Genomic DNA, 12,840 nt, shown 5'->3' with positions numbered 1-12,840 from the left:
ACAAGTGCAACTTTTGTTTGAAATTGGGTCAAAAGTGACTAAATTTTTGGAGGGTGCTTGTAACATGCAAATGTGTTTTAAAAGTCAGTACTTGCATATATTTTTCATATTTCTTGAAAACCTCTATTAAGAGGCCCTGGAAAAGCCTCATTATAGGTATCCTATTAAAAGTGTCTGAAAATCTCTCTATATAAATGGCTGCATGCTTCAAGGAAAACACATGAGTTGAATACAACAAAACTGACTTAAATGATGAGCATGCTGATCCCAGTATAACAATTTTACAGCCTGCCCTGATTTAGGTTCTTCCTAATGTAAATTAAATCCTGATCTAATATCACATTATAAAACACAAAGTCCATATTTCCAAAACTTAGCATCAAAATAATGCATGTTTTGTTCATCTATAACCAAGTAATTTTGTGCACAAATTATGCACTTGGGCATACGTGTGAGCTGGGTGCAATCTACTATACCTAACATAAGCGTAGCTGCATATTTTGGGCTCACAATTGACTGTTTTGACACAGTTTGCTAAAACGTGGCCTCAGATGCTAAAAAAACAAATTGTTGAGTAATTGGTACTATTTCAATTCTTCCCTGGCCCCCACTCACCAAGGCTTGTAATATCCTGCTGGAAGACCGAAAAATATGGTCTATAATTTGATGCCTCAGATGGGCCAATACAGACGTCGGATGGATTTCGTTGGAGTTCAGCAGAGACAGTCCATTTGTACTACATCCTAAGCCCTTTCCATCTGCCCTTGAGGACTTGCTGATTCAAGACATGGGGAAGGCAGGTAAGGAAGAACACTTATATAAAAGGCTATGCCTGCAGAGCTCTGCTCTGTAGAAAGACCCACTGTCGGGGGGGGGTGGGGGTGTTCTTGGGTTAAAGCGGAGCAAGGCTGTCTTAGTGCTGAGTCATCATCCAAGACCAGATTCTTAGCCTGATGGAAAAACACCTTCTAGTCTCTCTGTGACAGGGAGGAGATGCACCCCCAATAAAGCCAAGATGGGTATATCTGAATGTATGGTCTTCCATCTCTCCTGAGCTTACTAGGCATTTTGCTACCAGAAGTGCTGGTAGAAGAACATGTCAGAGTTTCCCTGCAGTGCTGCAGACAGTATGTCTTGCAAACCACGCTGTTCCTACGTGCTCCAAGGTAGTGACATGCCCTGAACTGCTCCAAGGTGCTAGTGCAAAAGCTGCTCCCTAGCACCAAGGGAGGCTGATACACCAGGGGCTCCATAGCACCAAGCTGGGACACATTTTACACACGATCCTGTGACGCAGGGCCTGCCACAGGACTTCGTGCCAGGAGCCCTAATCCCCAGCCTTCAGCCTCCCAAGGCATGGCCAGGAAGCGACTCAACGTGGTGACCAAGTCTCAAACTACCTCTAAACAACAAGAGCCAAAGGAATATCTGCTACTGGACTGAGCAAGTTCAATGCACGCCACCTGGGGCTGAAGGACAAGACACAAGACTAGACCCAAAAGAGCTACGGCAGCTGCATTGGTTGGAATTGCTGGGCAGCAGCTCCTGGGGGAGGAGCAGGTCTGAAAGGAACTGCCTGAAACGTTCCTGGTGCCTGAGATACCTTTTGCTCACTAGGGCAGTTCCCTTGAGTTGGATTATTGTAGCCTCAGGGATCCAAAATTCTTAGAGCTAAGGGTTGTTTCCACATGATTCATGCCAGAGGCACAAGTTTCCAGAGTGAGTATCCTGCACAGATAATGGGCGAGACCCTGGCCCTGCTTTCCAAGACAGAATTAGTACAAGCAAACACAAAGCCAGCTCAGCTGGCTACCTGAGGATTCCAACTGCACAGGGAATCCCTGGCTGGCACAGTGTTGTGATGTGGTAATGATAATTGGAGATATACCAATCTCCTAGAACTGGAAGGGACCTTGAAAAGTCATTGAGTCCAGCCCCCTGCCTCCACTAGCAGGACCAATTTTTGCCCCAGATCCCTAAGTGGCCCCCTTAAGGATTGAACTCACAACCCTGGGTTTAGCAGGCTAATGCTCAAACCACTGAGCTATCCCTCCTCCCCAGTGTTATGATATCCACTCCTGCTCCAACCCAACATCAGGTGTGTGTCCAAGGCAAAGGAATCACCAGGCACTCCAGTGATCCCCGTCTGCAAGAACAAACTCTTGGTGGCTCTAGCAACTGAGCCATGCTTTGAGTGGGTGCTTGACAAAGATCTAGCCCAGTGTCTTACCCACCTTTATAAAGTGCTTTGAGATCTTCAGATGAAGGATGCTAGATAAGCACTAAATAGTATTATGATTATATGGGAACTAAATTCATTCACAATAGGTATATATATTCAAAAACATACAGTGATTCACTACAATAACCACCACCACACAGCACATGCAAGCAAGCACTGTATTGCTACAGGAAGCGCTTCTTAAAACATGGGGTTCCAGCGTCCTATCAAGCTGTGTATTTGGTCCCTCGGCAGTGCACAAAGCTCACCTGCAGAATCAGCGCCAGAGGCAGCAGTGGTGTTGGTAGCAGCCGGAGTGGAAGCACCAAGGTTAAGGCCGGCTATGCTGGCATTTATTGCTGGAGCCAAGAGAGTTTTTATGGCTTCTGCTTCAGTAATGATTTCTAATGTTCCAAACTCACTTAAACGGAACTGCAGGTAACAAAAGAAAGAAAGCGGCTAAAGAAAACAAGCAAACTAAACAGCAGCAGACAGGCTTCAAAGGGGGAATGATAGTGCATGAGATTCAATATGTAAGCAGAGCTAGGACAAAAAGCGCCATTGGCAAGAGAAACTGCTTTCCATACAACACCGTGTCACAAAAAAATCCTATTTTACCAGGAAATGCCTGTTCAGTGGTGGTCTCATAAAAAAAGCTATTGATCTGCTTCAGTGTTAATACAGAAAAGCTACGTTTATTCTTGTGTGCTTCAGATTTTTTCCCTTTATGTAATTCAAACCTACAGCATTTCTAGGAAACAAATGAAGCGACTTGTCTGCCCTCTGAAAGAGATCAGCAACTTAGCCAAAATCCCTGTTGTGAGTTTTCAGGATTAGCCTATGATGAATAAATAGACAACAGTAGCAACCCACCTAAAAATCTTTTAGCAAGTAGGGACTGTTAAGAAAGAGGTCACTTGCCAGTAACTGCAGTTCTTGGGGAGTACCACACACACCTGTAGGATGAGCTGCCTCTTCCCCACATACAACCAACCCCCCGCCTTTCCCCCCTCCACTCCCCTACCATGTCTTTGAGCTTTGGGAACCTTCCATAAATGCAGCATCAGCAGGGATTGCACATATGGTTCTTCAGAGCACTAAGTATTTGGAGTTAGAGTTATAAGGGGCCATGCAGTTCTCAATCCCATCAGTTCCTTCTACTAAACTCAAGAGTCCTATGGCAAATGAACTTCACAGGAAGATGGGAGGAATGTGGGAATATACGGAAGCAACATTACTGAAGAACTACAGTTACTGGGTGGTAACTTCTTTCTTCAGGGTAGCCTCTGCAAAATCCTACTTGTAGAAGTCTAACAAATAGGAAAGTTCAGAGAGTCTAGCTCACAGGGCCGCCTCCTCAGGACAGACTGGAGACTGTCTTTTCAAGCTCAAGGTATAAAGATCCGGCAGGCAGAACAACAGTCCAGGGATCACCTCCCCCTGAGGAACAGATAACAGCAGGTATGGGCTTATAACTCTCGGAAGCTGGAAGAAAACAACGCATACTACGGTACTTAAACACAATCTCTCTGGACCTTTAAACTCTGGATTGGATACAAACCCAGAACCAAAATTGAGTCATTCTGGAAATCCAAACTGTATCACTGGTTAAAAACTGTCTAAACTATCTACACGATCAATAACTATAACAAGCTATCAGGAGATTTGGGTAAAAAGAGAACAAATAATAAAATCCTTCCAGACACAGAGCAAAGGTGTTTATACTCACAGCTAGCCATGGAAAAGGAAAGAGCTGAGGCAGCTGGGAACCGCATGGTTTCTTACAACCTGGGCTTCAAATATCTGGGTTGCTAGCGGGGTGCTTGCTTGGTCCGAGCAGACACTGCTCTTCTAGCAGGTTCCTGCACAGCGCCAGTAAGCACAGTCTACAAGTTGGTGTATACAAAGGTCACCACAAGGAAGAAGGACTTTCTTATCATCTTGGAATTAATTGTACAACAAAAACTAACTGCTAGCCCCTTGATCTCAGTATCCTCTGCAGTATGGAGATGGCTACCCAACAACAAGAGAAATAAACTACCAGAGGTCACTCACGCTAGCAGACTCTGTGGTAGAGTTTTCATTCACACTAGCACAGGGATCGGCAACCTTTGGCCCGCGGCCTGCCATGGTAAGCCCCCTGGCAGGCTGGGCCAGTTTGTTTACCTGTCACGTCCACAGGTTCGGCCGATCGCGGCTCCCTCGTCCCGTGCTGCTTCCCGCAGCCCACATTGGCCTGGAGCGGGGATCCGTGGCCAGTGGGAGCCACGATCGGCCAAACCTGCGGATGTGGCAGGTAAATAAGCAGGCCCGCCCCGCCAGGGTGCTTACTCTGGCGGGTCGCGTGCCAAAGGCTGCCGATCCCTGCACTAGCATATAGGTTGCATAAAACTCCTTAAAAATCATAACCAATCTCCACCGCACCAAACCAGGTTCACAAAAGCACTAGCCCTGACCTCTCAGGCCCACTGACAGAAGCATCGTCTTCCTCCTCTCCTTCACCCTCACTGTTCACAACATCGCTAGCTCAATTCCACCCATAGCTTATAAAAGCTCTCCCCAAAACCCTCTCCCCACTCATTTGAGCTGCAGCCTGTATTCCTCACAGCTTCAAAGATGCTGCACCAGAAGAAACAGATTTCTGCCCCTGAATCCCAAAGTAACCAAGAGTATTATTTTTATTTAATTGAGAGCAAAGATAATCCACCCCAAACAAATGGTAATTATATACATGGGATTCTGATGGGCTTTTCTATAGGAGTCTTTACATCGGTTTAATGAGAGCACTACCTCCTTCTTGAAATGGTGGAAGCACAGTAGTGGAATGGATGGAAGATATGACAGGTTGAGGGTTCCTCAGAAACGCATATAATAGTAACAGACCGGTACTGTGAACAAAAGGTCAGAATGGGGAGCCTCACCAGAGCTCTGATGTCCCATTAAGCAGCAGAGTTAACTACTGAAGGAAGCAAGGATATTAAAAGCAGTCTTGTATTAAGGGACTAGATTCTTGAGGATAATGAGATATATAGAGCCTTTTAGATATAAAATTATCTACTTGAATCCAGCCCAAGCCGGTAGTGACAGAAGGTTGTTACCAGCTGATGGCTCACCTGAGAGCAAATCATAGAATCATAGAATCTCAGGGTTGGAAGGGACCTCAGGAGGTCATCTAGTCCAACCCCCTGCTCAAAGCAGGACCAAACCTGACTAAATCATCCCAGCCAGGACTTTCTTAAGCCTGACCTTAAAAACATCTTAGGAAGGAGATTCCACTACCTCCCTAGGTAACCCATTCCAGTTCTTCACCACCCTACTAGTGAAAAAGTTTTTCCTAATATCCAGCCTAAACCTCCCCCTCTGCAACTTGAGACCATTACTCCTTGTTCTGTCATCTTCTACCACTGAGAACAGTCTAGATCCATCCTCTTTGGAACCCCCTTTCAGGTAGCTGAAAGCAGCTATCAAATCCCCCCTCATTCTTCTCTTCTGCAGACTAAACAATCCCAGTTCCCTCAGCCTCTCCTCATAAGTCATGTGCTCCAGCCCCCTAATCATTTTTGTTGCCCTCCGCTGGACTCTCTCCAATTTATCCACATCCTTCTTGTAGTGTGGGGCCCAAAACTGGACACAGTACTCCAAATGAGGCCTCACCAGTGCTGAGTAGAGGGGAATGATCACATCCCTCGATCTGCTGGAAATGCCCCTACTTATACAACCCAAAATCCCATTAGCCTTCTTGGCAACAAGGGCACACTGTTGACTCATATTCAGCTTTTCGTCCACCGTAACCCCTAGGTCCTTTTCTGCAGAACTGCTGCCCAGCCATTCGGTCCCTAGTCTGTAGCAGTGCATGGGATTCTTCCATCCTAAATGCAGGACTAAATGCGTTGGTGGGGCTCAGTTCACTTTCCAGCGGACAAGCACTCGTATCAGAAAAACCACCACCACAACTAGTGGGTTTGACAGAAGTCTCTGAAGACTGAATGAGCCATGGAGTTGAACTCTACTCTCGCTCCTACAGGTTCCCTCTGATCAAGGACAAGGCACATTAGCATATGAGGTGGCTGATTCTGCTACTGCCTGCACTGTACCTGCTCGCTAGTTAAATAGAGGATTTCAATCTGCAGAGTTGCCAGTACAGCATATTCACTAACTCTAAAGTCACATGATTTTTTTAAAAACATTCTCCTTAATAAGAGACAAAAGAAGTAGAAATTACAAAAAACCTAACTGTGCTGTTTTCCCCTCCACATGCAAGAATTCTGACATACCTGAGGGAGAAAAAAAGAGGCAAAAAATAAAAGGGAACTGGACAGTGAAAACAAAACAAAACCCCGTTATTGGATCATACTACTGAGACGCACACCTGCGAGGCTAGTTAATAATGAACAACCTGGACATTTGTACCACGCTCAGTCACTGTGATACCTGAGGCCTCATCTTTGTATTTGATAATCCTGTATTTATATTGTTCTGAATAAATCCCATCATGCTTTGTAGACACTACATACACTGTTATTCCAGAATCAAAATGCAGCCATCTCTGGGGAGGAATAGAACTGCTATTTAAGAGAACACAGCAATGTTTCTCAAGAGGTTTTCTTTTAGGAAGTGAAGAATAATGTCTCCAAATGAAAGTACAGGGGAATACAGGAGACAAGTTAGCCATTAGAAAGTAATTATCCAAACTGCAATATGAACAAAACCCCAGGACTCCTAGGAACTCCATGAACTTGATTCTGTATTACTCAGGTTTTATGTCAGTATAATTCCCATTGATTTCAGGTCCCATATGTTGATCAAAACAGTTCAGACACATAGGGTCATGCATGCACTTATTCTTTTCACTTCTGTGGAGATACAGCATGGAAGAATTTGCTTCATAGACTGAAGTAAGCTTTGAATGGACCGAGCTGCCGATTTTTCAAAGAAAAGGGGAGGGGGAAAAGTGAAAGAAAAAGACCAATGTTTTCCAGCGAGGCCACTGATTTTGAAATGGATACCTAATTCGAGACGTGTTGAGCCTGATTTTCAGAGGCTCTGAGTACCCACCGCTCCAATTCACTTCAGTTGGAGCTGTAAATGTTCAGCACCTTTTAAAGAAAAAAAATAGGCTCAAGGTATCACGTTAGACATCCAAAAAAAAAATCAATGAAAATGTAGCCTGAATATTTAATTTTAAAAGTACAACTGAAATAAGTCTGTCAGGTAACTTGGAAAACACAATCAGCTGATGGGGTCATTTTCTGTCTACCATATTTGTGAGCAACCTCCTCTAAAATCTCAGCTGTGATTTACGTAAGTTACACTATAGCCACTACCAATAAGAAAGGTGAAGATAGAGAATAGCTGAGAAAATAATCACAGACACACTAAAGCAACCAATGGGCACAGTTCTACAAATATTCACTTGTGAGAATAGCCTTTGTTCATTATGTGCTGAATTTAACAGGATTTCTTGCCTGAATAAGATGTACCCACACAGCTGAGAAATGGCAAGTTCGGGCCTTAAATGTCTGAGCAGCAATGAACGAAGGCTCTTAAATACCTCCTTGCAGCTATATTTACACACTCTAAATTAACTGAACAAGAGTCAAGGGGGGGGGGGGGGGGGAATCAACAAGCTACCAGAAATCTCTCTAGGAATTCACTACTGGTTTGGTGACTCCAACTCTGTTTTGTCACAGTAGCAGCTGACAGGGGATAATCATTTTAAAGCAAGTCTTTTTTTTAACCAAAGAAAAGAACATGTGCTAACTTCAGTGCGTTACTAAAGGCACGGTTATTTCTTTACCCTGCTCCTTGGTTTCTTACTTGTATGTTGCTACCTGGCAAGGTAGCAATGCCGTCTTTCCAGTCTAAGGCACCCATTACATCGAAGTCTGCAGTCGGGGTGATGGTGGGTTTTCTCTCCGAGACACTCTGTTCCATCTTTCAGCTTAGCCTTTGGGTTTGTTTGTTTTTTAATTTTTAAGAAAGAAAACTAGGGGTTGAAAACAAAACAAAAGAGAGGCACAGAATCAACAGGCCTGTCACTTACATTTCATGAAGGATTTTAAGAGTGACGCTGCTTATGCTTCATATAGTTAATGGCTTTCAAAAGATGGAAAAAGATGTCAACTTGCAATTTGCCCAAGGCACTTATTTAAAAAAAAAAAAGTGGGGCGGGAGTGAAACAAATGTGCAGTTTCAGGACAAAATTACAAAACAGAAAGCTGTGACACTCAACTGGGTTTGCATAAATATTGTCCATTTTACAGGTTATGGGCAAAGCCATGGTCTCTCTCAAGTCCATGGGAGCTTTGCCATTGATTTTAAATGGGACTAGGATTTGGGCCTGTCAACACCAACACACATATGCGCAGATACCCCAACATTGCTGTGGCACTGGGGTGCGTTAAACAACTTTAAAGAGCAATATTATCTTAGCAGCACTGGCAGATTGTACTATTATTGGTTCTCATCTCCTACACTGTTTACACTCTAAGGCCTGAGCTACACTAGTGGTGGTGGGGGGGTTCGAACTAAGATATGCAACTTCAGCTACGCTATTCGCGTAGCTGAAGTCGAAGTATCTTAGTTCGACTTACCTGGCTGTCCTCATGGTGGTGAGTCGACTGCCACGGCTCCCCCATCGACTCCGCTTACTCCTCCTGCCGAGGTGGAGTATGGGCGTCGATAAGCAGATCGATTTATCGCGTCCAGACGAGATGCGATAAACTGATCCCCAATACATCGAACACTACCCGCCGATCCAGTGGGTAGTATAGACGTACCCTAAGACTGCTTTGCAGCCATATAAAAGTTAAGTATAAGTATCCAGCAGGAGAATCAACTAAAAGCTATATTGCTATGTGGACTAAGTGTAGCTGATGGCAGCAACAATAATACAAATATAGCATTTTACATGGCATAATCAATTATCAATAAATTGTACTTCATTGCCTGGCATATATAATTTGAATAATATGAATACTGAAAAAACCTGGCTGCTTAAAAAAAGGAAATTCACTTCTCATTCTTGAACTGAAAGTTTTATTATTTTTCCTTTCTGACCACATAACCTACGTTACCTTAGCAAAAATAGGCCATACCAGTGACAAATTCAATTTAATCCTTGTCCTGCAAAAACAGGCTTCAACTGCCGTGGGGAAATCATACCACCACTTGATGTCAAAGTCTCTTACACATCAGATCATCAGCATGTTCCAAGGCAGAACTTCATTTTACTGGAGGTCAAAAGCTCACCTCGGAGGTAGGACAAGTCCCACTGTCCAAGCAATCATGTATCTCCAATTCAAGCAGCTTAGGGAGTGTTGTATGTTTAACTTGATTAACTCATTTGTGGGATGGACATTTGCAAACAGTACTTCTAGGCACCTCTGAACAAAACTAAGTCTACTGCTATCAACTAGTAGGCATCACAATCTGATTATTTCCCTTGGGGCAGGTTTATTTTCTCTACGTTTTTAAATTTAAAAATCAAACAAGGACAATTGCTTTTGCACCCCAAGAGACTGGCAGAGATACAAGCACCATATACTGTGATCATGATGAGTCAGGCTGATGAAATTGGGAATCTGTTAGCTACATTTATGGCCCAATTCTTGAAGGTGCTCAAGAACTTCAGCTCCCACTGACTTCAATAGGAGATACAGAATCTTACCATCAGGCTCTTAGTACTACTAGCTAATGGATGAGCAAACAAAGATTCCACTCAGGGCGGCTCCAGGCACCAGCGCAGCAAGTGCGTGCCTGGGGCGGCAAGCCGGGGGCGGTGGGGGGCGTGCTGTTCGCTGTGAGACTGGCAGTCAGGCAGCCTTCGGCGGCGTTTCTGCAGGAGGTCCGCCGGTCCCGCGGCTTCGGCGGCAATTCAGCGGCGGGTACGCCAAAGGCACGGGACCGGGAGATCACCTGCAGAACCACCACCAAAGGCCGCCTGACTGCCGTGCTTGGGGTGGCAAAAAACATAGATCCGCCCCTGATTCCACTAAGTTAATACAGAGATCACATGATAGCATTACACTCTTTTACCAAGACACATTGGTACAGTTACTCAGGTCATCCTTCATCTAAGTCGTCTTCATCCAGGTCCAACCCAATACATTAATATTTTGATACAGACTTGTAAAGCTGTAAAAGCCTATTTGTAGTCTACAGTTTGGTGCCATGTCCTGCAAAGATACAATGTACCACAGGATTTGTCATTCCTCCAATTCACCTTCTCTTTTAAAGGATCTTTAACTTCAGCAAAATACCCTCAAGCCCACACCAGGTCAGAGTTTACATTTGATGCGTTCTTACTGATGGCACCAGAGTAGTATTATTGCAGTACTGGAAAGAGTGGTTCCTAATAAATAGGTGGAGCAAGAGATGGAGGACTGAATCCCTGGGTTCTCACTGTGTCACCTTCACCCTTTCGTGCTTGAGTTTGTCCCCTTGTAAAACAAGGGTTAATAATACAGACCTACCTCATCAGAGGATTAATGAACATTTGTACAGATCTTTGGGCACAAGAAGCACTAGGCAAATGCTCAGTACTGTTTCCTACCACACTCGCAAGGGGCCCAGTGCTGCAAGGTGCGGAGCGCTCTCAGTTCCCACTGCACTCAATGGGACATGGGGGAATTAGCAGAAAGCACTTGGCACTGAGCAGGATTGGTTCCCGAGTCAGTAAGAACATTTGCAGAGGTCTCACTGGAGCCAGAGACTTTGAGGCCACTCAGATAGAACAGCTTGGAAGACGTTAATTTAAACCAGTGGTTCTCAACATTTCCAGACTTCTGTACCCCTTTCAGGAGTCTGATTTGCCTTGAATACCCCAAGTTTCACCTCACTTAAATACTCTCTGGCAGCCCAGCTCTGAAGGCAGTGCCACCACCAGCAGTAGCATAGAAGTAAAGGTGGCAAGCCACTCTTTGTGGCTTGGGAGTACTATTTTTAAAATCCCACTCCCGCCCCACCTGCAATATCTACTCCCACATTGTTTGTTGAATTTTTATCCCTCTGCCACTGTTATGGCAGTGGATACTGTGGGACCCACAAGATCCCAGACCCGCTGCAGGGCTCTAGAGTCTGTTGTACTAGGCCCAGAGGATGAGTTGACATACCCCCGAGAAGACCTCTGTGTACCTCCAGGGATACACATACCCCGGTTGAGAATCTCTGGTTTAAACTATCTGAGTTATTTAAAACCAGACCAAGAAAAGCATTAGAAAACACAATGTATGGAATAAGCTCGTACTGGCCAGAGCAGGACTAGCTAAAATAGGTCTTTTTCACCTCTATCTTTCATAAATTTAATTAAAAAAACTAGAAAAATATTATAAGAAATAAATTACTTTTCTTATAATGCTCATTTTATAATCCACTACCAGTAAAATCTACATTACAATAAAACCAATAAAGAGAAACAAAATGTTCAATTAAAAGAGACAGCAGAAACCAGCTTGAAACATTAGAAAAAGCTTTAGGGCTTGGCTACACTTACAAGTTGCAGCGCTGGTGGAGGCTTTCCAGCGCTGCAATTACACCCCGTCCACACTTGCAGGGCACAACCAGCGCTGCAACTCCCTGGTTGCAGCGCTGGCTGAAAACCCATCCCGGTTGGGGTATAAGGAGTGCAGCGCTGGTGATCCAGCGCTGCTCAGCAGGTGTGGACACTCACCAGCGCTTTAATTGTCCTCCAGGGAATAAGGAGTTATCCCAGAATTCCTGTTCAGCCACTCTGCTCATCAGTTTGCACTCTACTGCTCTTGCCTCAGGTGACCCGCCCTTTAAATGCCCTGGGAATTGCAGCCAGGTGTGGAGTGCAATCAGTTAATCTTTACAGGTGACCATGCCTCCACGCGGCAAACGAGCCCCAGCATGGAGCACTGGCAGGACCTCATTAGTGTTTGGGGGGAGGAAGCTGTGCAGTCCCAGCTGCGCTCTAGCCGTAGGAATTACGATATCTTTGAGCAGGTATCAAGGTCCATGCTGGATAGGGGCCATGATCGGGACGCACTACAATGCAGGGTGAAAGTTAAAGAGCTGCGGAGTGCCTATTACAAAGCCCGCGAGGGGAATCGCCGATCCGGAGCTGCCCCCACGACCTGCCGTTTTTACAGGGAGATGGACGCGATACTTGGGGGTGACCCCACTGCCAATCCCAGGACAACGATGGACACTTCTGAGCAGGCTGGGGGACAGGAGGAGGAGGCGGAGGCGGCGGGTGGGGGGGAGGAAAACGCGAGTGAAGCTACTGGGATGGGGGAAGACACCCCAGAGTGGGCATGCAGCCAGGAGCTCTTCTCAAGCCAGGAGGAAAGTACCCAATCGCAGCAGCCAGCAGTTGCAGAAGGACAAGCAGAGCAGCGGGTTACCGGTAAGCGGCTTTTATTTTCTGGGTGGAAATGTTTCTGGAGAGGAAGGGGGTTTAGGGCTGCATGCATGCCAGCCTAGATGTGGAATAGCCCATTGATGTGGTCTATCATGTCGCGGTAATCGGCTGCAGTGATCTCAGCAAAAGTTTCAGCCAGAGCGTGGGCAATATGCCTGCGCAGGTTTATAGGGAGAGCCACTGTGTTCCTTGTCCCAGTCACGCTGACGCGTCCGCGCCACTGTGCCGCGAGGGG

At 45.4% G+C, this 12,840-nt stretch overlaps 1 protein-coding gene across 10 annotated transcripts in view; it reads right to left on the bottom strand.

The window, feature by feature from the left end:
• LOC123355391 (lethal(3)malignant brain tumor-like protein 4) overlaps nucleotides 1–12,840 on the bottom strand; it is a 79,224-nt gene that overhangs the window by 54,855 nt on the left and 11,529 nt on the right. For 3 of the 10 annotated variants that reach the window (XM_044997814.1, XM_044997813.1, XR_006575098.1), the window contains exons 2-3: nucleotides 8,039–8,207; nucleotides 2,491–2,653 (exon numbers count right to left, since the gene is read on the bottom strand). The exons of 2 other annotated variants lie outside the window; for them this stretch is intronic. In XM_044997814.1, the coding sequence (XP_044853749.1) occupies nucleotides 2,491–2,653; nucleotides 8,039–8,155 (280 nt within the window). In that variant the 5' untranslated portion in view covers nucleotides 8,156–8,207. Of the gene's footprint in view, nucleotides 1–615; nucleotides 765–2,490; nucleotides 2,654–8,038; nucleotides 8,208–12,840 lie in introns of those variants that run through there. 5 more of the 10 variants (XM_044997818.1, XM_044997815.1, XM_044997816.1 and 2 more) reach the window with 3 other exon arrangements.

Source organism: Mauremys mutica, chromosome 23 (genome assembly GCF_020497125.1).
Source record: "Mauremys mutica isolate MM-2020 ecotype Southern chromosome 23, ASM2049712v1, whole genome shotgun sequence".
Taxonomy (NCBI): domain Eukaryota; kingdom Metazoa; phylum Chordata; order Testudines; family Geoemydidae; genus Mauremys; species Mauremys mutica.
This window is presented reverse-complemented; position numbering and strand designations above follow the sequence as displayed.